Source organism: Rattus rattus, chromosome 4 (genome assembly GCF_011064425.1).
Source record: "Rattus rattus isolate New Zealand chromosome 4, Rrattus_CSIRO_v1, whole genome shotgun sequence".
Lineage (NCBI taxonomy): Eukaryota > Metazoa > Chordata > Mammalia > Rodentia > Muridae > Rattus > Rattus rattus.
Genome location: NC_046157.1, coordinates 46,689,309 through 46,716,052, shown reverse-complemented (window position 1 = coordinate 46,716,052; position 26,744 = coordinate 46,689,309). Strand labels below are relative to the sequence as shown.

At 48.3% G+C, this 26,744-nt stretch overlaps 1 protein-coding gene across 1 annotated transcript in view; it reads right to left on the bottom strand.

Moving 5' to 3' along the window:
- Positions 1-26,744, bottom strand: part of Prdm15 (PR/SET domain 15) — a 57,002-nt gene that overhangs the window by 28,880 nt on the left and 1,378 nt on the right. Inside the window, 6 exon segments of the mRNA XM_032900348.1 lie at positions 647-889; positions 7,962-8,063; positions 13,560-13,812; positions 15,628-15,781; positions 17,359-17,452; positions 18,049-18,094. Of these exon segments, the coding sequence (XP_032756239.1) occupies positions 647-889; positions 7,962-8,063; positions 13,560-13,812; positions 15,628-15,781; positions 17,359-17,452; positions 18,049-18,094 (892 nt within the window).

Here is a 26,744-nt window from a genome sequence, read left to right as displayed (position 1 = left end):
GTCCTGATGAGAAAAATGGCTACCCAGGCATCCATTTAAAAAAAAAATAAAAAAATCTATGTTTTGAACACTCTAGTGTGAAGATTCTGCATGATTGTACTGGCTGGTTTTGTGTCAACTTGACACAGCTGGAGTCTTCACAGAGGAAGGAGCCACAGTTGAGGAAATGCCTCCATGAGATCCAGCTATAAGGCCTTTTCTCAACTAGTAATCAATGGGGAGGGCCCTGCCCATGATGGGTGGTATCATCCCTGGGCTGGTGGTCCTGGGTTCTATAAGAAAGCAGGGAAAAAGCAAGACACGTAAAAACAGCACTCCTCTTCATGGCCTCTGCATCAGCTCTTGCCTCCAGGTTCCAGCCTTGGTTGAATGCCTGTCTTGATTTCCTGCAGTGATGAGCTAAGATCTAGCAGTGTAAGCCAGATAAACCCTTTCCTCCCCAACTTGCTTTTTGATCATGGTGTTTTGTTGCAGCAATAGAAACCCTAACTAAGACAACAATCACACTCTAACAACTGACTGAGGAACTACAAAGGACATAAGCCCTTACCTCATGAGCCCTCCCTGCCAAGATGGTCACCCAGAAAACTAAGAGGTGACAAGGACCATACCACCAGCGCTAGCACATGCCCGGTCAGCGTCTCACCTGCAGGCTCCTTGTCTTTGATAATGACCAGAGGCTGCTCAGCCTTGGATGCTTTGGGTTTCCTCCCCCTTCGAGGCTTTTTCTTTGGCTCTTTGGTGACCGTGGTGCTCTGGATACTCTTGCCCTCAACTGCTGTGGGAGGCTCCATCCTGGGTGCACCAGGCTCCTTCTCAGAAGCTGCCTCCTGCTGCTGGCCACCTGCAGGGAGGCCTTTGGATTGCTCCAGGTGGCCCAAGAGATGCTCTGCAAGAGGAGACAGCTGATGGTGACACAGCAGGAAGTCAACTCCTGCCAGTTCAACACCGGCCTCCCTCCCTCGGCTCTCTCTGTTATGCTTGCTGAGAGTGCCCTCTGCATAGGTAAATTTTATCTTCACCATTTCTAAAGAGAAATGGCTCTACTGCACACATACAGCTTCAAATTGAGTTTCTCCCATCTGACGTGTTCAGGACCAGATGGCTCCAGATCATGGTTGACTCTGAGTTTAGAAATTTATAGTGCTTCACAATGGGCACTTTCAAATGGAGGTTGATCAGCTTAAATTATTTTTATTTATGTATTAAAGACTGCCATGGAGCATAGACCGGTTTCAACTTCTGATCCTTCTGTCCCTACCTTCAATGGCTAAGATTACATAAATGCCACTGTGCCCTGTTTTATGCAGTTCTAAGGCTCAAACCCAGGGCTCCCTGCATCCTAAGCAAGCACTGTGCCACTTACGTCCATCCCCCACCCTGAAGCTATCCTTAGAAGTAAACGAGATGCAGGCAGGGTATGATGCTATGTGAAGCAGCCTGTAAATCTGGAAGTGCACACACTGATCTGCAGAGGCCATGCTCAGGCTGGTGCAGCTCCAGTGAAACCATGGGCGACTGACTTACTTCCTTGATTGTATTTGGTTTTGGTTTTGTTTTAATAGAGTGTGACACACTAAGACGGAGCACCTACAGAGGGTATTACCTGAAGCACAGCAAACATTTCTTCCTCCCTCTTCCTTCCTATTTTTCCCCTCCCTTTCTTCTTTCCTCCCTCCCTTTTTTTCTTTCTTCCTCCCTCCCTCCTCCTCTCTTTCTTTGACATGGTTTCTCTGTATACCCCTGGCTGACCTGGAACTTGTTCTGTAGACCAGGCTAGTGCCAAACTCAGCGATCAGCCTGCCTATCTCCCAAGTGCTGGGATTAAAGGTGTGCTCCACCACTGCCTGGCTACACATCTCTTTACTAACCCTACAAGAAAGCAAAATGTCTTTGCTTATTTACCCCTGACAGAAAGTCTTCCAGACCACCCAAGAAAAAGCAGTGGAGACAGCATTGGACCACTGTAGTGGGCAAACGTGCTGGGTCACAGAGTACCAGACGACAGGAAGAAGGGAAGACATGACAGAAGCAGCACTCCACCTGGAGCTGGCTCCTTCCTCTGCAAATGTGAGTTGACTCAGCACCAGCACCAAGCGTGGCCGTTATCCCTGAATGGTCCAGCATCAGAGACCCTGTGCTAGGTGGTGGCCCCGAGGAACAGAGCTGTGAGGGAAAGCTAACTTGCTCTGACACCTAACCAGGTTAGAAAAACAGAACACACACCCTGAATAGTTAAAGGACAGCAAACAAGACTCTGCCAATCACACAGAGGGAACTTAAAACCAAAGTGAAGGACACAGCAAGAGTGAAATCAGAGGCCATAGGCGCTCACAGGTTATCAGGCTATAGGACTGAGAGTCATCGCAAGACCTGGGGACTAAGGCATCAAGACCTGGGGACTAAGACCATCAGACTTGGTCTACTCTGGACCCAGGCCCAGAGCAATGGAGATTCAAGTTTACATGGACTCTGTAGGAGACAGAGATTCATTCTACACTATAGCTCTGGGTCTGTCTTGAAGGCATTGCTTTTCATCATCATCAAAGAACAGAGAACAGAGGAGAGCAAGACTTTTGACTCAGACACAGAGCCATCCACAGTAGACAGAAGCTGCGATTCTCTGGGTCCAAGGTCCAAAATAAACAGAGAAAATAAATGGTACAGCAAGAGCTAGGATCAGTGCTGTGGGCTTTGTGTTTGCCTGGCTCCCATGAAGTACTGCCTGGTGCCCAGAACTGTATAAACAAGTGTGGTGTCATATGCCTAAAATCCCAGCAATCAGAAGGTTAAAGCAGAAGGACCGAGAGAGACCCTGTCTCAGAAATCAGTAAATAAATGTATGAGAGGTGGGCCTGCAGGGATGGCAAAGTGGTTAAGAACACTGGCTGCTCTTCCAGAGGACCAGGGCCCAATTCCCAGTGCCCGCATGACAGCTCACATCTGTGTGCACTTCCAGTTTCAGGAGAGCTGACACCCTTACACATACATACATGCAGTCAAAAACGCCAATGCATACAAAATTTTTAAAAATCATTAAAACATGCATGAGAAGCACAACAACTCTGGCGCGGTACTCACACAGGCCACTGAGCCTGTCACCATGCTTATCAAATTCCCTGTGCCTTTGTGACTTGTGTTTGACTTGTAGCCGCTCTGGTGGACATGTACAAATCTACCATGAGAGGAGACGGTGCAACTTCCTCCCTACAGCCGTCAGTCTATGAATTTCTGGACCATGTTATGTCATGCATGAGAACTGAGAAGCAATGTTGAATAAAATGTGGAAGGGAGCTAGCATGGCTCTTAGGGACAATTTCAGTGCTTATATTAAAAAAATTAAAACTGACAGGGTGAAGCATTCAACTTAAAACAGAGAAAACAAAACCAAAAAAAAAAAAAAAAAAGAAAAAAAGATAAATCAGAAGTTAAATTTTTAAAAGTGAAAATACAGTAAGAAATAGGGTTAAAAAAAAAAGTCCATAAAAAAAGGTGCAAATGACTGTGTGATTGGTTCATAACAAAAAAAGAAAAAGAAAAAGAAAAATCAGTCTCCTGCCTCACGCTGCCCATTCAATCATCTGTATTTTCAAGTCACCCTCCACCCTACAGAGAATAGTTTCAGGGACCGAGGCTATCAAAACCCAGACACCCTAGTCCCTTACATAAAATGGCACAGCGTTTGCGAGAACCAACACACACGTCATACACATTAACATTCAAAACAGTAAAAATGCTATGCAAATGGCTACTGGGCTACCTTCAGGGACTAATGACGAGAGAGAACCCTATAGATACTCAGTAGAGCAGCTTTGGGGTGTGCGGCTGTTGAATGCTGACACGAGGATGCCACAGATAGAGGCTGACTATTTTAGGCTGTGTCTACTGAGGACTTAAAACATGGGGACTCTACCTTCCTACACATGCTGTTTCCTTAGACCTCGGGCTCCTCCCAGTCACACCAACACACTCTGATCACACTTTCTGTGTAAGCCATGTTTACAAGACCAAGGCCATAAAGATCAATTCACAGCTGTGCCATAAAGCTGTAGCACTCGGCATTCTTTTCCCTAGAGCTAATTCCAGCCTTATCCTTCATCGGTCAGCCAATCATTGTCCTGTCCGCTGCTAATTTGTACACCCCCTGCCTCTCTCCTCTCTTACAGTCAAACACAATTACCTCCTGTATTTCTCCCTTTTCTTTTCTCTCATTTATTTATTTATTCACTTTACATTTGGATCAGACTCCTCTCTTCTCCCAGTCCCTCCCCCACTCTCCCTTTCTCCTTTTTCTATAGCATCTGCTCTTCCCAGAGCCCTGCTCTATCTAAACTGGGCTGGCGACCTGCATATCCTTTCCCCATTCCCTGCAAAGGGCTCTCTTCCTTTCCGTATGTGTAGAGGACATGCCTATTGCTTTGGGCAAGGTAGCACTGTAAAACTCAACAAGGTGCAAGGATCTGAAAGCCACACATGTGGGTACCGGAATCTAGTGTCAGTGTGGATTAGTGTCTTCATCAAGTGGTCTGATGGTGGCAACCTGTGCACTCCAGGGTTCTCCTCGGTAGATCTTTTTTTTTTTTTTTTTTTTTTTCCTTGGAAGTTTCTGGATTAGCTGAGTATCTTCACTAGGTTGCTGACTGTGAAGAATCTAATGGCTAAGTTGCCTTCCTGTCCTATCTATCAGTACTTCTGTTTCTAATGGCTTGCACTCTTAACCTATGTAAATCCTATGATTAAGTCCCATGATAGCACGGTGGGCATTTGTCATTCATGCCACTGCTGGCTGCTGGGCCCTTCTAGGTCATAAACCTGCATCTTTTCTTCAGGTTTTCCTTGCTGACTATTTATTCATCCGGTTTGTTTCTGAGATGGGATGTCATGTAACTCAGGGTGCTCTCCAACTTACTATGCAGTGGAGGGTAACTTTAAAGTCCTGATGAGCCTCCTGCCTCATCTGCTACCATGTCTGGTTTGGGGGATGCTGGGTTTTTACCTCAGGGCTTGTGATGCTAGGCAATCATTCCATCAACTGAGCTACATCCCCAGTCCATCCCACCAACCATCCCACCAACCATCCCACCAACCATCCCACCAACCATCCCACCAACCATCCCACCAACCATCCCACTGACTGGTTCTTGTTGCCTGTCCCTTTTCCCCACAGAACACTCCTGGCCCCCTGCAGTCTCCGACCATCCTCCAGTCTCTGTATCTCGTTTGTGTTCTCCACATGCTCCTCCTTATGGGGAACTCTCCCGGTGTTGTGGACACTTTCCCATCAATCTCGTCTACTAGCACAGCTCATTCTCACTCATCTAGCAGCCTCTGATTTCTTCAACAGTGGCCTGCTCTTATCTGAAGGATGCAATGCTATCCATCTCTCACCTCAGTGAGAACTTCAGCTTGGGAGGTTTTTGGGGGGAGAGTTTTCAGATTCTTCAGACAAGCTGCTTGGTTTCTTGTTCATGTTCAGCTTTCTCCCAGCACCTAGAGTTCTATTCTGCCAAGATGATCAGAGGTAAGCAGTCCCACTTATGGGTCTTTCATCTCCCGTGTTGGTTTCTACAGAGAAATTCTCCTTGGCTGGGGCCTGAGCTGGCTCTACCACTCTAAGAGGAAGAAGTGAAGATGTCTGACTGTGTGACTCCCTGTCCTTAGTACCTTAGGGTTCCCAGTCTCAAGTCTCTTCCAAGGGTGCTGATGCAAGCAGAGATGCATCTGGGTGGGGCCATGGCAGGGCTGGGACAGAGCAGGAGGCCAGGGTTCTAAGCTGACAGTGTGTGCTTCCCTGCGCTCTCCTCCCAGACTCCTGACACCCCCGAGCTCACAGGGATAGACATGTCTCTCGGCTTTGGCTTCTCTGCTCGCTTGGTGCTGCTGCAAGCGCACCCTGACACCTCTTCAATCTGGCTCATGCTCTCCACGTCTCCTTTCTTTGTCCTTGCATTTACGTGGAGTAGAATTCCAGGAGGGCACCAAGGCCAGTACATTCACTATTGCCTCATGTTTAATCAGACATCCCTAAGTGACTCCAGGGACTGGAGTAGGGTTCCCCAGGGGGACACGGGAAATGACACCATCAGGTGAATGGTCAAGAACAGCCCGTGCTTCCTATGTTGTGCAGCAGTCTCAGTTGGTCTCCTGGTGCTCTGCACGGTGGTCTGACTTTAAGAGACACACACTGACCCTCACCTTCTCAGTCATGTATGTTCATGAATAACTGTATGACCACAGAGAAGGCAGACGCCATAGGTTGGAGCCTAAACAGCAAAGCAACACCTTTGCACTTGAGGTAAGTCTCAGACAAGGTTCTGCGGAAGGCAGTTTCAGGCACAGTGGGTCATGGCTTCGCATTCTCCTACTTGACAAAGTATGACCCAGTGAAGCTTGTTCTCCACAGACTTGTGTACTATAGCCTTGCCACTTGGCTCTGGGATGTCTTCAAAGCCAGTCTGAAGGTAACAAAAGGTCTCTCTGCCCTGCAGCCCAGTTTCTTCTTCTGATTACCTGGTTCCTCAAGGATCAAGTTATTCACCAGACACCCAGGCAACAGTTGCAGGAGAAAGAAGAGCCCCATTACCCCCTGGCAGCAGAGGTTGGGCAGCAACGCCTGCCCTGAATGTGGCTAAAGCATGTGCAACCATACGGCCTGGGCGTGTCGGCTACTCACTCCAGCCTCAGTCTGCTTATCCAGAAAATGGCCATCATGCCTTATAGACTGTTGTGAGACTCACTGAGTCAGTGCAAGAACATGGTAAGAGGTCTCAGCTGAGCTGGCATCTAGGAACACTGGCCTAGTTCTACTACCAAAGTGAATGAAAACTAGTCACCAAGGAAAATCACCCAACAGATCAAATAGGCTTCTTGATCAGGGCTGAGCGACCATATCTTGTGTGATGTCCCTGTACCCCGTGATTTCTACAGATGGGCCTTGCCCTCATCTAGGGAATATGTTCTTTCACAGGGTCAGCACTCTTAAGAAACCTAGAAAAACAGCAGATGGAGCTGGAGGGAAGCCTCAGTGGCTAAGAGTTCTTACTGAGCTTCCAAAAACCAAGGTTTATGGGTCTACATGATAGCTTACAACCCTCTGTAACTCCAGTTCCAGGGAATCTAATGCCCTCTTCTGGTCTCTGTGGGCACTGTACACATATGGTGCATAGACATGCATGCATGCAAAACACTCACATACATAAAACATTAAGTGAAAGGAGGAGGGGGAGGAGGAGGAGGAAGGGAAAGAAGATGAGAAGGAGAAGAGAAGGGGAGGAGGAGGGGGAAGAGAATGGGGAGGAGGAAGAAGCAGTGGAGGAGGAGAGGGAAAAGAGGGGAAGGAGGAAGAAGAGGAAGAGGAGGGGGAGAAAGAGGAAGAAGAGGAGGAGAAGGAGGAAGAGGAGGAAGAAACTGGCAGCTGTTCATTGTTCCCATCTGTAAAACACAGGTGATTTCCCCAGTCAAAAGAACAAAAATGTCAAGAACAAGATTAGGAGGATGGTCCAGGAACACAAGAATAGACAGCCACAATCATTAGATGAACTAGCCCTGCCTAGTGTGACCAAGCTTTCTCCCAAGAATGTTCACATTAGCATTTCTGTTGCTAAAAATCTGTCTAGAAAGAACCTTCTCATAGATCCCAGAGTATTCCAATCACTGACCTGGTCAGCAGGATGGTAGGGAGGGGCACACCATGGACCTGCATTGACTCAGTGAGTCTCACAACAGCCTATACAGCCATGGTGGCCATTTTCTGGATAAGCAGACTGAGGCTGGAGTGAGTAGCCAACACTCCCAGGCAAATGTTGCACAGAAGAGGTCTGAGGGGCAGCTCACTGTGGGCCTCGGGGCAGACAAAGACTAGGACATCCTGATCACCATGGGCATGTGCTGATATGGATGAAAAAGCTCAGCACAACAGTGTGCACTTCTTGGAAAAACACCATTTGCCACTTTTATCTTACCGTTCAGGAGCTGAAGCTCCAGGAAGGTGTTGGAGCACACCTTACACACCCACTGGCCACGCTCAGGCTCCACAGTGACACTGGGCTCAGGGGTGCCTGCAGCTGCAAGACACAGTCAGAAAGGTTAGCCACGAGTGCAGAGAATGGCCTGGCCCCTAGGTGATCTGAGAGGGATGGAGATGCACTCAGGATCCTGAGCACTGCACTGTAGGAACTACCCTCAGTTTCACACACAGTGACCAAGCTCATCCCCATTCCACAGAGGAGGAGGCTGAGCAGCTATGGTATCCCTGCTACTACCGCAGGGTGAGCCTTGTCACCAGACGCAGAAATGTGGCCTCTCCTGTGGGACCAGAGCCCTTCATATTCCATAAGAGAAAGGCCTCCAGGACCTATGCTTGAGCTGGGCCTGGCTGTGCAGGTTTGTGATACCAACTGCTTAGTAGGCTGGACAAGAAGAATGGGAATCTAAGGCCCACTATGGTCACAGAACAAGTCTGAGGACAGCATGGAACTCAGTGAAGCCCTGTCTCAAGTTTTTTAAGAAGTGGGGTATGCCCCTACTCCCTAGGATATCTCAATGCCCATGTACAACTTGAAGAAGTTACAGAGAGTTGTCGCCCCAATTCCCTGGACTTTTGGGGGGCTGAAAGCGGTTATTCAAAAGTTGTTTTTATGAGGAATTTGAAATTGGTTGTAATTTAACAGGGAGGAATTAGCTAGATTGAGTTGTACAGTCATAATCTCATTTGGTAACTAAGCTAAAATCATATCTTTGCTTTGGTATAGAAATTATTTGTAAAAAAAAGTTTAAAAGTACAAGGTTTAGAGCCAGTCCTTCTATTGATGTCATTACAAACTTTTGAGTTGATTACACCTTGGAGTTAAGGCCAAATAACAAATTCATGGCTCTGACTTTGTGAGAGTACTTTCAAGATAATATTTAGGATATGGATACAACAGTACAGTTTGTCTTATATAGATAGATGGTTTTCAAAAACATCAGAAATCCACAAAATTTGAGACTTAAAGTTATTTATCTTTTGTTGAGACATATCTGCTCCTAAGTTCCCCTTTGGTGGATTTAATGAAGAATTTGAACATCTCTACCTCCAGGTGAGGCAATACTTTGTGGCTAGGCAGCCACTGGACAAAACTGCCTGTTTCATCTGCAGACTAATACTGTCCAGAAAAGGATAAATTATGCAGAATGGTTGACTGATAAACTCTGCCAAGATAGGGTGATCAACCCTTCAAATTCTGCATTTCAATAGTCTGTCAGTTGATTTTGGGCCAGAAGACTGAAGACTTGCACTCACATGTTGCTAACAGAGGACTGTGCTAGTGGAGATTTGTCTCTACAACCTCTTAGTTCTGGAAGCCATGTTAGGCTTCCTATGTATATAGATAATTTGGTCATTCTCAGATTTCTGACGTGGTTGAAGACTGGTAGTCTGGTAGACAACCCACGCTGTTCGGCATTGAGAAGGATAATACATTTGAAAGGGTGGTTTTTCAGATGGCACACGATCTCAAACCAGGATATAAGTCAGGTGTAAAATTATAGTCTTTCAGGATAGATGACAAGGTGCTTGAGTTAATGGACAAAATTGATGGACTGGGTTTTGAGTGTATCATATGTTTTATAAATTGTAGAATGGTAGTAATTGTACTCAATTTCTATATAAGTGAAAAGGCTAATTTTTAACTGGACAAAAAGGGGGAAATGTTGTGGTTTGCCCTGAAGTTACTGTATTTTGATGCTAATTCCACTGCCCCAAGGACAGCTGCCTAGTCACATGCTCAGGTGACTTCACCAGAACCTTCTCCGCATTGAATTTGTAAAGTACAGGTGAGGGGCAGGATAGAAGGAGGCCTGTCAGTGGAGGAGAAGGAAGGATGGGTGGGAGAGAAGTTTGAAGGAGGAGGAGGAGACTGGTACGGGAGGATCAGAGAGAGGAGGGAGAGGGAGAGAAGCCATGGCAGGTGATGTTAAGATTCCGCTCTGTGTATTTACAGGTTGTTATTAATGTTCCTAAGGGATGGATGGTACTGGGCTTTGTATGTTTAGGTGGGCAATTATATCTTATCAAGTGGGGAAAAAAAGAAGTGGGGTATGAAGTAGAATGCTCTCCCTTTATTCTACCTGCAGCAACACATACATACTCACACACACACACACACAAAGATTCTTCATATTTAAATTTTCAGTGGCTCATATAACAGGGTATGGTGAGACCAAACACAGCCATCTCACAGTACTCCTGAGCCTAGAATGGCTGGGATCCTGGCCCAACATATCCCACAGAGATTTTTGTGTTAAGTGTTGTGCCTTGTAACTGTTGTCTGGCCATGAGGCCTTGTGCCTGAGCAGGAGTGAGCTTTAACTGTTCAATTTTTTAAAATCCCCAGTTGGGGTGGTGTTGGCACCTAGGCAGTACCTCTAGCCCTCCAATGATTTCACATACAAACCTGAGGAAGAGGGACAAGGACAGGGCTCAAGGTCCACAAACTGACCCTGGCTATGCACATGGGGACTGCCGGTTCCTTTCCTCAAAGTTTTAACTGACTAGAAACATAGGACAGCCCAGAGCCTTCTGCGTTAGGAACCTACACCAGTGAGATCTTTGCAGAATGTGGAGGACTGCCTAAGGCCTTTGTATCACATGATGCTTGGCATAGAAAAAAAACATTTTCAAGAGAGGTTGCTGAATCGGGGGTCAGAAGCAGAGCCACTGTCCCACATTACTGATGAAACTCTTCATGACAACAATGAGCAGGCCCCGCCCTGGGAGACGCCTAGGACCAAGGTACAACAGGGTAAGTTCTGCAGCCTCGGGGTTGAGGTTTGGTCTGCTGCTATGTTCTATAACGCTAAATTCTGTACCAGAAGTGTAGGCCTATGAGTGAATTCTCACATTTACCAGCTGTTGTTGTACAAATCTTGTTCCTTAACTTACAACTATTGGTTAAAAAAAAAAAAACGACAGTCACTAATTACTGGAGGGATTAAAGGTGGATTCTTGAGTTACCTGGCTGAGCAGGGCAAAAGGAGGAGGAGGAAGCAGAGAATGAGGAGGAGAGAAGGTGCCACAAGAGGAGAGGTAACATGAGCACCAGGCCAGGAGAAACAGCAAGTATTTGGGGTACACCGCTGGGGAGGTAGCCAGACCAGCAGTTAGGAAAATAGCTTAGGGCTGTCCCCCAGTTTGGGACAGTGAAAGGCACCCTGGTTCCCAGTTGAGGAGGTCTGAAACTCCGGTGACCCTAAAAGGGACCGTAGGCATTTTGCCTAACTCCCAGGAAACCAGGCCTGTCACCAGCCGCAGCCCTCCATGGATTTGTGACCATCAGTCATCTAAGGGCAATGCCCCAAGCCCCTCCACAAGTAGAGGACATGACCACAGGTCATGTAGGCTCAAGACAGATGTCCCTTATAATGAGGTACCTAAAGGCCTTGAAGCTTAGCCAATGAACTTTCCTTCCCAGACACTCCTTCCTACAAAAGGTATTTAATCTCAGGCCCACCCTGGGAAGTAGGGTATGGTTTTACTCATCCACTTTCTGTCATAAACACCTTAAAACCATGACTGTCTCTTTTCACTGGGATCTGCTGTGGGGAGCCACAGAGGCCTTCGCCTACAGAGCTATGGTCTGGTCTCCTGTAGAAGGCCTCCCTGTGCTCCCAGCCTCCACCACCAGGCCTGCCGCCCTCCACCATCAAGCTAAGGACTATCCCCATGATCCAGTCCACAGGCCCCTACTCCATTCTCAGCTCTTCCGCAGCATTCTAGTGGCACCTGGATGCCCAAGAACCTGAGAACCCAATGGCCCAGGCCTCCTCGTAGGCCTGGGGACCCCCAAGCCAGTTCCAGCTGTGTCTTGCTCCCAGACTGCACTTCCCCACCCTCCAGAGTGGTGTTTCCGGACTGCCCTACAGCCTGACACCAGCCTGGTGGTGGTGTGGGGTAAAGTGGTCACCTTTCTGCATCCTGTTTCCCAGAGTGGATGAGTCCTGAGGTGGAACAGACGCAGGACCCCTCTAACCATAAACCCTATAACTGGTGCCAATTATAAACCTACACTCCAGTAATTGTCAAAGCCAAATAAAATAACCATAGTCTGAGTCTCATTTATTTGTAAGCTAGTCAGAAATAAACATAAACTGATTCTACTACACTACTGTGACCTACTTCTCCAGAAAGATCCTGAACCTGATGACTCACTCAGATTATTCTTCCACACAAAAGTACATTCCTATGTGCATATGCATCAAGGCATACAAAAACACATGTCTGCATATGTTTACAGTGCACAATCATATATCTGTACATACATAAAAGTTATGCACATATGTGTACATCTGAGCACACACAAGCACATACCTTTAAGTATAATACACCAACATAGGTACACACCTGTGCATCTGTATATGTATGTACATGCCTCCATGATGGTACATACACTAACACGTGTATTCTTATGGATCCATACACGCTAATATATATACACATGTGCATTTGTACACACATGCATACTCCTGCATGCCTGTACATACATACATTAACATATGTACACTCTATAACACAGGTACAAATCTATACATCTATATGCATACAAAATGTTCACACTGTGTATTTGCATCCATCCTGACACATGCACACATCTATACATCTGCACACATATCTGTACATACACGAAGGTACCTACACATGTTAATATCATGTATTCTGCAGGTTAAAACAACCACATGCACACACCAAAATATTCGTCCAGACATACCACACTTTTGCATGGGCACGCACACACATACATACACACTTATGAACCAGAGTTGAAGAGGGGCGCAGTAGCAGCACTGGCACATTAACAGCACAGCAGCCAGATCTGCTGCCGCAGTCCATGTCTCCTCACCTTCTGCACTGTGATGTAGCCTGTCCCCCACCTGACCTACAGTCACTTGGCCAGCCCCTGGCTCCCTCACCTGCTACACCAGTGGCTCTCAACCCATGGTCACAACCCTCTTTGAGGGGTCCACCGACCCTTTCACAGGGTCACCTAAGACCATGAGAAAACAGAGATACTTATATTATGATTGATATTACAAACAGTAACAAAATTACAGATATGAAGTAGCAACAAAATAATTTTGGGTGGGGGTCACCACAACATCAGAACCCGTATTAAGGGTCACGGCATTAGGAAGGTTAAGAACCACTGTTCTACACTGTCACTCAGCCTGACCTTGGCCTCATCTTTTACACCATGATTTGACTTGTCCCTGGGCCTCTGTACTCACAGAAATAAACTTCTTCCTCACAGTATCAAGGGATGGGCTACTGTAGGAACCCGGAGACCAGAGCAAGCGCTAGCCTGCATTATACCCAAGTGCCTCAAATCACCTAAAGGCAGGGGCACCATCTCTCACCAGCAAGGGTCCCAAGATTTGGTGAGCACTGTCTGTCACTCCATATGCCCAGGCATGGTGACAAGCACTGCACTGGTTCCACCCCATCTCCCCTGTCCCAGCTGTTGACCCAGCAACTTCATTGGCATCCCTGGCAAGAGGTCCGGCCCTAGAAAGGAAACAGGATTTACCCTGAACACTGGAGCAGGCCTGCTTTAGCATGGGCTTGTCCATCTTCTTGGCATAAAAGGCAGCATACCACACACGCAGTTCAGTGCCTGCAGGAATGTCCTTTGAGGTGGTGAAGTACACGTCACTGCCATGCTGGTAGGCTGTCAGGTTCTGGTGCCCAGGCTCTAGTGCTGGTCGCACTAGCATCATCCAGTTGCAGTCATCCTCGTTGGAAGTGTCAAAGCACACAGGATGCCCATCCTTCTGAAATACCTGAGGGGAGGGCCACAGGCTGGTTACCCACCAGTCTATCAGTGTGGTGTGGGACCATGGGGGAGACCACACTGCTTCTGGTAAGACCTGTTGACAAGCGGATTACCATGGCCAGGGGATCAGAGAAAAACTGTGTCTTAGATGGGTCAGGCTGGTCACAAGAGAAAGGGATGTTGCTGAAGACACGCAACAGGCCCTCAGCGTTGGCACTGATGAGGACTATCTGTGAGCTATGAGGGGGTGGGGGGGAGGAAGACACCTGAGCTCTCCTCCTGTGCAGGCGTCAAGGGGAATGTGAGCTCTCCTTCTGTCCAGGAATCTGAAGACCTTTGACTCCTCTCTAGACATCATGGAGATCCTGAGCCCTCCTATCCAACATAACAAAAAGAGCTCTCCTCTCAGCTCTATTAGAAATAGGACACCTGTGTTCTCCCCTTGGCTCAGGTGGGTACCCAGATACTGAAAGTCTCCTGGTTAGGCCCCAAGCATGCCATCAACAGAGTCCTTCAGTCTAGGTGAGCTGCCCCAGTCTGCGGAGCAACACTAAAGCTCCAGGGTGAGGGCAGGGCAGGGAGAGCTCTTAGGATCTTTAGGTTTGAGTTAGCAGAGGCATAGGGTATGTCCTTTATCTGTGGAACGATGACTACGTCCTCACGAACCCTGCCCCACTGCCAGGCCTTCCCTGAAAAGATCCTTATCGTGAGAGGCTTTCAGAAGTGTAGTAACAAACTGGGAGGCCACCAGGTGCCCAGTGACCCCTAGTGAGTGTGGAAAGCACATTTCCACCCTCCTCTCAGGGACACAGGGCTTCCCTTGAGACACACAGGTGCTCAGAGCTGAGAACAAGTTAACACCTGAAAATAACTTTTGGAACTGAGGAGGTGGAAGGAGGTCAAACAGGCATAAAGGGCCTTGTCTAGCCATGTGCGGGCACTAGTGTTTGCCCATAACCTGGCAAAGCTATTACCTGCGGAGAGCAGACACTAAGCCACCTGTCCTTCTGGCCTCAGATTTAGGCCTTTCACATTATTCCTTACCACAGACTTCCTTTATGCTTCCTTACACTCTCCTCCTGAAAATGTCCATCATCGGGCATCTGTCTTTCCTTGCTGGCTGAAATCTATCCCATAAATTCAAATATCCAAAGACTGCCAAACTCTTGAGACTGTAACACCTAAGAATGGTGGCTGCATCTTCCAGGTCTCAAATTGGAAGCACACCGTCCTCAGGACTACTGAGGAACAACAGCCTCATTCGTTTATGTCCCAACTATTCCCAAAGGCTTGCCACATGAGAAAGCCTCCTCAGCCTCAGAAGGCTTCCTGGGGTTCACTTTAGATTCTCAGCCATTCATGTAACTGACATCCACTTTGGTTTTCTTGGTGTCATATCTAAGTTGGAAATACCCGTTCTCCCTCAGCCAGATGTGCTCTGTGCAGCCGCCAAGCCCCATGCTGTCACTGTCTCTGAGAGCTTCGTGCAACTCACACATATGAGTGAGATTGCCACACCGGTGCAGGAAGCTACAGAGACCATCGCTGTGCTGCAGCCACAGCACCTGCTGGGGGAGGAGAGGAGTTACATCAGCATGGGGTCATTCCTGACTGTTCTTCAACGTCCTCCCTAAAGACCTACAAGTTAGTAGGCACTGCCTTAACCCTCACCTCTGTAATGTAAAGCACACTAAGTGAAGGAAAGAGTAATCCAGCACTTACAAATCCACGCTACTCAGCAGCCCTCACCCCACTCCCACCAGAAGTCATGCAGCCCCAGATTCTAAAGGGGCCCTGAAGCCCCTGCCCCTGCGGCTTTTACCTTCAGAGGAAATGCAGATTCCTTCTCCCACTTGGCGACCCTTCTGGACTCAAATGGACCAAATTGTGTGCGCTTGACTAGCTGGGTCACCGCAAACACACCTTCAGCCCCATCATCCAGGCGCCTGATCTCCAGGTTAGAGGGGAGGGAGGACCTGGAAGTAGAAGGAGACTCAAACAGGCCCTGCCACTGACAGCAATGCAATGCCTAGAAGCCCCTCACAGACCATCACGCTTCCAAGATGTGCTTTGTCAGGGAACAGAATTTAAGCTCTCCTATACAGGGGAACAGGACTGACCTACACTTGTGAGAGAGCCTACATACTAAGGGATACATTTAAAGCCCCACACAACAATGCTGACCCCACATTCCTAGTGTGGGTGCTGAGGTAGAAGAACTGAATCTGACAAAGTTATGACCTTCAAGGTTGTATGTAGACAATGTGGAAGAAGGGAGAAAAAGAGGGCACAGAGGGCAGTGAGGTGTTTTGTACATACTGAAGACCAAAGGGGCTCTGGTCTGGGTAAGCTGGATATTACCCACTGACGCTTTATTAACCAGACTAGAAGGTCAAAGAAAATGCTGGAAAAGGAGTTCATGGAACTGGGACCTCAGAATGGGTGAGGCTTGGGCCAGTGGGAGACAAATCCAGAAACAAAGGCAGACCATTGTCCTTGGAGACGGGCAGAGGCTGGGCTAAGAAGGAAGAGTGGATGAGCAAGGCTGTGCGCCCAGTGTCTTCAGCTAGATCTCGATAGATCTCGATAGATTTCGATAGGCAGTTGGCACCTCGGCCCCCCAGAAGAGCTCATCAGTTCTCTACTTTGGGCAATGATATTTCAAAACATAAGTCACGAGTAAAGGTAAATGGGGTAGGCGCCAGTTGGGAGATTTCTCAATAATAATAATTAGACACCGAGCTTATCAGTTTATATCAGTCTGAACCGGGCACCATCACAGAGATAACTTAGGCTCTCCATGTCTCAGGCTACTGAGGTCCAGGAACGGAACATTGCTCTAAGTCTAAGTGGCTACTGCATGGCAGTCCATGGGTCCTTAAACTAGCTTTCTGAAGACACAGGCTTCACAGGAAAACATGGGCCTGGAGAGCAAGGCCTGGCTGCTGAGCTGACTCAGCACACCTGCAAGATTTTGTTTTTCCTGGTAGTTACAGCAGCTTGACTTGTTCCATGGACTACCTGTCCAGAACCTTTACCCTAACCAATTTCATCTACAGTGCATACCTGTTCACAGAGACCTAGATTCAGAGCGCAGATGATACATTTTTTTTTTTAAAAGACAAGGTTTCTCTGTGTAGCCTTGGCTATCCTACAACCTGCTCTGTAGACTACATTGGGCTCAAACTCACAGAGATCCACCTGCTTCTGGCTCCTAAGTATTGAGATTAAAGATGTGTACCACTGCCATCTGGTGAGTTTGGCCACTTTTGCTCAATACATAGTGATGAAATCCAGGCTGGCACAGTCCAGATCAGGAGGTCCCTGACTACATCAAAGAAACACACCCTCATGCTTTGAAACTCTTAGGTCTCCCCCAGTGGGAAAGTGTCCAGCTCCCTGAGGGGTGTATCACCCCCACACACATAGCCTCTCATTTTGGCTCTCAAGTCTCCTTCTATCTTCAAATACATGGGGCCTCAGCACTCTGTCCACACAAATAGGCTGAGAGCCCCTCCTCACAGACCGGGCTGCTGTGGTACTATGCACTCACCTTGCCCTGCTCAGCACAAAGGAGTCTTTGACCATGACCACAGGTCCCAGTTCAGGACACTCTGAGTCATGGTACTGGCTGCAGTCTTCACACCCTGCAAACAGATACCGAGTGTCAGAGGGGACAATGTTCAGGGAAAGAGAAACCCAAAGTCCACAAACATGGAAAAGGGGACCCTAATGCAAGGGTTCCTGAGACATGTGCGCTGATACAAAGACTAGCAAGGGTACAGCAGCTGGAGGAAGCCTGTCACAAAGGTCACCTCTTAGTGCTCCTGAAAGCACAGAATGCCAAGCAAAAGCCTTTTCAAGAGCACCAGTCTATGGCACTTTCAAACCTCATACGTCATCTCCATGGTTAGGAAGATCAGGATTTAGGGTAGTAATAAGCCATTACCCTAAACCTTGTAACCTTCATTCTTTCTAAACCTTGGGTGAGTGTTTTGAGTTAAGGACCATCTAGTCACGTGGCCCTAATGGGAGTCCTGAAGAGAAGTTGACTGAGGCCACAGCACTACAGCAGACAGGTAACACCCAGGCTCTCAAAGCAAGTCAGCAAACTGCAGACTCAGAAATACATGTCTATGCTATATAAACAAAATGTGGATGACACTTTGCCCAGACAGAGTGTCAATTCCATCTGTGTTCTAGGGCACCACACCAGTACCAGACAGTTCTATGGGTCACTTACAGATAAACATGATCTCCTCACTGCCATCTTCAGCCATTGCTGATACCTGTCAAGGTACAAAAGAGCCCAGTTAATAGTGAGTTTTACAACACCGTTTATGTGTGGGTTTTCCTGGGTGTGTAGGTACACGTACACCCATGTACACATGTGTGTGAAGGCCAAAGTCACCCTTAGGTGGCAATCCCTGGAGCCATCCACCATTTTCCAAGACAGGGACTTCCCTGGGACCTGGATTAGCCCAAGCTGGCTGGCCAGGGAGCATCAGAGACCCTGTCTCCACCTCCTCAGTACAGAGATAAGAAGTACATGCCACGAGCCCGGCTTTTTAAATGTGGGTACTGGGGATAGAACTCAGGTCCTCACACATGCTTGGCAAGCACTCAGTTGACTGAGCCATCTCTTCAGCTTCCCCCAAGAGATTCTAGAAATAATGTCCTCTAAGGCTCCTTGTTCCTGTGCACAGAACCCAGGGAGATCAGTTTCTAAGTTTAAAGTTTTCTGTGTTGCTTAAAAAAGGCTAAAAACAACAATCACATCAATCCCCAGACTCAGCAACACATATTCTTTTGCTGAAGTTGGCATTCAAGCTAGAAGCTGGCTCCAGGGCCTACGAACTCTAACCCAGTTCCACGCCTGGCCTCCTGGGTCTCCTGGCAGGTGGGTTCCATGTGAACTGAGTTCCAATCCAGGACGGGGACAGTGGCTGGTCACTGAGCAGAAGGCAAGAAGAGATTGGCTCAGCTTCAGGGGATTCAGGCTGTGGTTGGCACTGCTGGTTGGAGGCCACATAGGGTGAGCAAAGCCACTCCCTGCATGGCAGCTCAGAAGCAAATGTTCCTTTTAGGGCATTTCCTAATGACCTAACTTTCTTCCCCTGGGTTCTTCCTCCTAAAGGTTCTGCTGTCACCCGCTAATACCATCAGCTGGGACCCAAACTTTTACTAATTGGGGTGGTGCTGTTGTACAACACAACTATAACAAAAAGGTAACACTTTACCTTTTCCAAATGCAATGAGAGGATGACACTTATGTGTTACAAAGCCTGAGGGTCTATGTGCACATCGGGAACCCAACTCTACCCACCAGCCACACTCAGGTCAGGGGCTCTGCAATCAGAACAGGTAAGAAGCTGCAGCAGGACCCCAGCAGGACACAGAACACAGCCGATAGAGCTACCACAGCGGAGCAAAAGAAACAGAGCCTACTGTTCTGCTTGTTTTGGAGTCCAAATCTGTGCAGAGTTGTAGCATGATGCTTCTCCCTAGGGCAGCAGCCTAGCCTAGACTCACCCCTCGCAGCGGTGCAAGGACAGGAACCCTAAGATGCTGATGTGAGAATGGAGAACACTGAAAATGCCATGAAACTTGTCACTTACATGGTGCCTAACACCAGAGTCCTGAGTATTCTTTACTAGAGGTATCTGGTCCCTACAGTGCAGCCTCGAGTGACCTTCTAAGCAGAGGTCGCATGTGGTGATGTGTGTTTTCCAGGTTTGCTCTCATCCATTAATGAGCTACGAGTGCTCCTTTGTAAAAGCCAACTCCAGTCTCCAGATTTCTACGACCCTCACAGGTTAACAGCACAGTGCGGGTGTAGTAACACTCAACTATGATCCCCACACTAAGCAGTCTGAGGTAGGAAGATTGTGAGTTCAAGACCAGTCTGGGTTATTGAGGGATAGCTTGTCTCAAAACCAAAAATGAGAAGGAAATCCCCAAAAAAGAAATTATAGAAAGTACTATTTTGAACAAAAAAAGGGGAAGGGGGTATTAAATTTTTTAGAGAAATTGGCCTCTCTCCAGGGGTTCAGAGTATGTTCTGTGGACCAGGAAGCAGCAGCAGTACCCGTTCTGCCTGGATGCCCAGACACTCGCCCAGCTGCTGGCTGGGTCCCAGCAGGTTTTTGCACTCTCCAGCTGACTCAACTACAACCCAAACCTGGCCAGTAGCTAGAGTACACCAACTAAACATGGCTGTAGTGTCAAAGGGCCACCACTACAAGGAAAACACACACAACGAGAGTGTCTGGAGGTTCTGTCGAGGACCTCCTGAATCTAACTGGCTGGTGACAGTGGACCCCAGGCATACCTTCCCCAGCACTGACACAGGAGTTTTACACAGCCTGCCCCAGGTGACACGTGTAATAGTAACATTCACTCTCAGTGACAGGTTCTAGAATCACCTAGTAGGCTGCAGGAGGACTGTCCAGATTGGGTTAACCTCTGGGCATGCCTGTGATTATCTAGTTTGGGATAACTTAAGGAGAAAAACCCACCTTAACTGTGGGGACAGCGTTCCATGGGCTGGGGTCCTTGGCTGAACAAAAATGAGAAAATGAGCTGAGAACCAGCATTCTTGGCTCTCTGCTTCTGGAATGAGGATACGATGTAGCCATCTCCATCAAGCTCCTGATAGCATGTTTTCTCCACTATGATGCAATATGCCCTCAGGCTGTGAGACAACATGAGCCCCTTTCCTTTCAGTTACTTGTGTGAGGTGTTTTATTGCAGCAACAGAGAAAGTAATTAGACAAGCACGTTAGTGGGAACGTTAGGTCTACTCACCCCAAGCTTAACAGTGAAGCTTTAGTGTTGGAGGTCTGGGCAGGGAGGAAGGACAGCATGAAGATAATAAGCAAGCACAGATCCACACATGCCCAGCCACGTTTCTGTGAAGTGATTCCGTGGAGAAGGGAAGGCCTTCTTTCCTATAAATGGTGCTGAGATGACTGGGCATCCCCGTGCAAAAAATTAACCTTGACCCCATATCTTCAAAATAAAACAAAACCCCAAACCACGGATCTGGGCATGGTGAGCAGGTAACTGCAGCATTCCAGGGAGAATCAATGTGCTGGGTCGGCTGGGGCTATACAGAGGACCCTGCTTCAACATACACCATTAAATCCACTGGCTACGCCCATGTGGCTATCTCAGTTGTCTATTCTGTCCTGGTGGCTGCTCTGTAACACCATACGGGAAGAGCACAATCAACAACCTGCCAGTCTAGCCCTACTGTGAGGCCTCACTACTTCCTGCTGAAGTCTTTGGGAAGATGGTTCATCTAGTATGGTTCCTCTGCCTCTCCATTAAATTCCCCCTCCTCCGCTTCTACATTTCCTTCCTCCTCTCCTTTTTCTTTTTGTATTTTGTTGAGATAGTGTCTCACTATGTATCCCTGAAACTTGCTATGTAAATCAATATATCTGCCTGCCTCTGCAGTGCTAGGATGACAGGCAGGTCTTCCTATGCTGGGCTTCTCCACAGAAACTTTAGGATAGCCCTGTTTACAGCTGTGAAAAGATCTTGGAGGAGTCAAACTCACAGACTTAGTGCTTCCTCACACCCCAAGCATCCTCATGCACGTAATTCATGTTGTAAGGAATTTTCTCACATCAAGTCTTATCGGTCTGAGCATCTTCTTCACTTACAATGGATCTTAGCTTGAACACAGCTCAAGGATTTAGGAGCCAGCTCTGGGCTAGAGGCCCTGGGGATTTCTGCTTAAACAAGGGGGCCACCTTTCCCACTGGCACAGGCTTTCATAACTATATTAAAATCAGGAAGAAATCTCTATAGGAAAAAAGAAAATAAAGTTTCCCAAACTCTGTACTGTGTTCTAGTTTTGGTATGTGCTGAAGAAGGGACACTGGGCTAGGCAGAGAGAATCCTGCGCTCAACACTTGAGAGCACTGCAGACCCCATTCAAGTCACACGCCAGGCATTGGAGCCAGAGGAATCTCTCAGAATTGATCTGCTGGGATCAAGGCAGGCCAGCAGCTCATCGGCCTAGCTGGGAAGAGGGAGCCTCCTTTTGTGATGGACAGGCTGAGGAGCCAAGGACTATAATTAGTCTGTACTTGTAGTACAGGAGTGCTAGATGCCAGAGATCAGCCTGTTTGTCACTGCCCACCCTGGGGCTGATTACCATCCTTTCCTGGGCCTCGGTTTCCTCACACTTAAGGCCTTTCTGGTCTGTGAGTCTTCCTACTTGTAGCCCCATCACCTTGTCCTCCTATGCTGCTTCCTGCCCGTTCTGTGTAAAGGCAGGCCCCTGTGGCTGAGTGTTTATCTAGAAGCAGATGTGAAATGGTTCCGGGCATTCATGCCCGAACAGCACAACCTAAGCTCTGGCTCCCATAGTTGGCCCTGTGGCTTCCTAAGCTCATTTCCTGTGGAGCACAAAGCTTTCTTTACACTATTTAATAAATGGTCCTGTCTGGACTCCCAGTCTGTTTTAGTGTTGTTTCCTGCTGTTAGTTATAAAATACTCTAACAAAAGCAACTTAAGGAAGGCAGGATTTATCCTAGCTCACAGTTCAAGGACAGTCAATCTTGGCAGGGAAGTCAAGGCAGCAGGAGCTTGAAGCCACACCTAACACTGGATCCACAGTCAGGAAGTAGAGAGTGATAAACATTTCCCAATGCTCAGCTGGGCTTCTCCATTTGACCCAGTCCAGGATGCCCTGCTCAGGGAATGGTCCTGCCCATAGTCAGGACAGATCTGCTCGCATCAGTAAGTGCACTCAGGATAAGCCACCAGATTCTGCTGCTGGAGGAGAGGAGGCTGCACATTCCCACCGTCTCCAGAGCTTCGCCTCGCTGCAGAGCAGTGAGGTGAGCCCTGAGTTCCTTCTCCAGTATACTCCATCCCTTACCGCCACCACACTTTTCAAGTGCATTACTGTTGTCTGTGCCCCCCCTCTGCTTCCTGGGTTCCTCCTCGGCAGCCTCCCTGCAAAGCCTGGATGCGGTCTGAGCGTGCTCATTTGAACCTTGAGGCACAGCAAGCTGCCAAGGCACGGCAATTTCACTCAGAATGCTAGGTGCTGCCAGCACACCACCACCATGTCTGATTTCTTCCCAATCAGCAAGGCACCTGTGTTCGACTTTAGTCTCCAGAACCCTCAGGACGGTGTGATTTAGCTCCAACTATCTGAGGTCTTAGGGCTGGGCCTGCCATTCTGACATCTTGGGAGTCCTCAACTGAGGTTGTGTAGTCCTTCTCTTTCCTAACTTCTCCATCCTTTCTGACTTCTTGGCTCATCTCTGATGAGGCTGTGTTTCCAGTGTTCACCTCTGGCTCTTACAGAGGAGTCTCTGGGCAAAAGAGAGATGTGCAGGGTCGTGCGTAAAAATGGAACTGAGGTAGTGTGTCCTCCAACTTGAAGATCCTAGCTCAACCAGTTAGGATGGCGGAGTTTTGGCAGCAAGTGAGGGCAGAGTTCTAGAAGCATCTTGCCTAACACACTGCACTAAGCTAAGCAGTACTGTGATTCATCACAATAAAAGGCAAACGTGCCATCACTAATTAGCCTGTGTTCCTCAAACTTAGAAAATGCCACAAGCCCGCACAGAGAACTAGACACGGGGAACGTGCTTCTCAAAGGCAGCCCCTCGGCTGGATGTGTCGGCTCTGCAAACATCTGCAGTCCTAGCACTCATATTTCAAGCAGCAGAATAACCAAAGGCAGACTCTTAACACAGTAGGTTTGCTCACTTCTCTCGGGCAGTCCAATCATATCACCCCTCACACCCCTGGCAATGCTCAGGGCTCAGGACACACTTGGCTTCAGTGCTGTCCCTCAGGCCTTGTCATTCATCCAAGGTTTCCTGTGGTACTGGCACTGCCTCAGCCCTCAGAACTGTGAGTGGAGGCCCAGGCATATCTCAGTGGAGGGAAGTGGGGTCTTCAAGCAGCCCAGGTCAAGTTTATACAAGTTCACCAACAAGGCTCATCAAATCCCACCAGATTCAGTGCCTGCCCCTACCCCATGTGACAGGGTGAAGAGGATGAAGGACTCCAGCAAGGCATCCACTAGTACAGGTTTCCTAAGAATGTATTCAGGTCCCTTCCCAGCCGCCATGTACCTACTGCTGTTTCCTTTCCCAGAACTGCTATGAGGTGCATGTGGTCTCAAAATTCTGCTGTGATAGCTGTCACTGTGATGGTGCCATGAGGTGAGTGAGTGGGCCTGGAAGGTGACTGAGTCACAGGTGTTATCCCATCTCCTGAGTCTATACAGTCATGGTCTCCCTTCCCCTGACTTCCTCATCAGTGATGCTCTCCCACAAGATATGCAAGGTGGCCCACACCTAAAAGGTAGGCTCCAAGGCCCAGGTTCCCCAACTCATCAACCTGAGGATGTCCAACCTGTGGGGTTCCTGGTGCTCTCTAACCCAGCTGGGAACAGTCTCCATATGGTCTCAGTCTTTATAAATTACGTAGTCTGGGGAATTCTTTCATTTCACCGCAGAGTAAGCTAAAAACCTTCCCTCCATCTGTCAAATACACACCTACTGTTCACAAGGTCTATCCAACAGCACTCTCCTTGCAAGCACATCCGCCATGCAATCAAAAACAGGCCTCCCCACTTTCCCTGGAAGCCCTTCCTATTGCACCTGTCTGGCAGCACCTACGGACAGAGCTCACACACTGAAACTACGGGGCCTTTGCTGGAGGTCGCCTGTGTAACCTTCTCTTTCCCTTCCACGATAAAAGTCCTCAGAAAACTGCTGGCTTCCTCACCTTCTGTGGCAGTGGTTCTCTACCTTCCTAATGCTGTGCCATTCCTCATGTTGTGGTAACCACCAACTATAAAATTATTTCATTGCTACTTCATAACTGTAATTCGCTACTGTTACAAATCATAATGCAAGTATCTGATATGCAGGAGCTCCTTCTAGGGCTAAAGAGAGAAACCAACGTGGTTCCAGCAAATGGCTCTACAGAACACCCTCATTCTAGCCCACACCCCCCGCCATCATTACCTCAGGTCCCTCCCTCCCCTCAGATGTTTTGCTTCAGTGATCAATCTCCTGCTTCGCTTCCCTCACTGGACACCCTATGCCGTCTGCACCCGCCTGCATGCAGTGCCTCTTTGACCCCGCTCTTCCCCAAATATGGCACAAAGTTAAAAGGCACCTCCAAGTCAGGACCTTGGTGCAGCACTCGCCTCTCCCTAGGTCTGGACCAACCCCTGAGGAACACTTGATGCCTGGTACCAGGCACAGCATTCTCTCTGCCAATGCCTCCACAGAAGTATTTCACCAGTCGCATTCCCAGTACCAGCTTGTCGGATCAGGCCAGGTTTAAGAGCAGCAAATGAAAATTCCACTGACCTCTAAAATAGATCCTCATCTCTTATAAATGCAGCTATGAAAATGCAAGCCTCATGACAGCATGGCCCCAGTCACCTCCAACTCACAGGAACCAGCTTCCCTTTAAGCATCAGCAAGCTGACCCCGCCTCTTCTCTGTACCCTCCTTCCCTGGAGATCCCAAACCGTCCATTACACACTGCTGCCTGCAATTGCTCTCCTGACGCCCCTGTTGTAACTTCTCGCAACACAAGTATGTCTATTCATTGAATCAGACATGATTTCACAGGACCACAGGCTACGCTCGCTTCTGGGTGAGCTGTGATGGCCTTCACTGAACTGTCATCCAGTACCCAAAGAAGGGGCTACTTTAAGAAGCTGGTTCAAGGTTGGGGATTTGGCTCAGTGGTAGAGCGTTTGCTTAGCAAGCGCAAGGCCCTGCGTTCAGTCCTCAGCTCCAGGGGAAAACAAAACAAAACAAAAAACAAAAAACAACCCAAAACGTACATAAGAAGCTGGGTCAAGGAAGTACACAGGGCATTTTACGGTTCTCTGTTATTTCACCTGCTGACGATAAATGACCACTATAGCTCTTTTCCTGGGAGATTAGAACAGAGAGCCACATGGGTGAGGAGATGGAGCAGAAGGCTGGGAACAGCAGAGCTTCTTGCCTACCCTTCTGAATTAGGAGACAAAACTGCCAGTCAGGGCTTCCAGCTGCTGGTGGGTGGGCATGACAGTGACTCCATGTCCCCCCTATACCTGTGGACCAAGACATTCTCCAGGGCCATCCCTACACCAAACCAGGGGATAAGTGGATGAATGTGGTCTCCTGCCCTGGGTGAAGGGAGATCCTAAGGGAGAGTCTGTCAAGTCCCATTCGTGTCCAGACTCTCAAGATGCCTGGACTGTGGACCAGTGGTGCCTCTAGGATAGCAGCCATGTGCTGGATCATCTCCTCAGTGTTTTCTTCCATTTTGGGTGGAGTCTACTGGCCTGTACTCCTGTGTGCTCTGGCTCCCCAAGGCATCCACAGATCCTGTGCCAGTCCTGCTCAGAGCTCTCCATGAGCATCACCCTGCTGCTTCTCCACCCTTGCCCACTGGCCTTTCCCAGCTTGAGATGTCAACTATACTCCCACTCAGCCTCTGCATAGCCCACTCTGCTTCCCACCAAGAGGCTAGATTTCCTCGCAGCATCTGGTCTCTTCTAGATGGTTCTGGTCTTAGTACTGAGTGTGCCAACCTCTGCACACCCAGCAACCTTCCTCTATGTTGTCACTCTTGTGTAACCATTGTTACTTATGGTCTATACGGCCTCCCGCACCTTTTCCACTGCTCCTCGGGTTGTGTGAAAGGTGTCAACATTTACCACAGAAATGGCCTGGTAAACCAGTCTGGGTAATGTATCCCGAACAGGTGTCAGCCACATATTACAAGTGAGAAGCTGGTCTGGGCAACCTTTGAGCCACTGCTGGTGGCCAGTTTTAAACTCTATTACACCTGCAAAATGCAGCAAGGCCTTCCTTACCTTCTGCACAGATAACCTTTTAGGAAGAAAATGACAGGACATCCCATGGGGACAGCTGTCCTTAATCTAA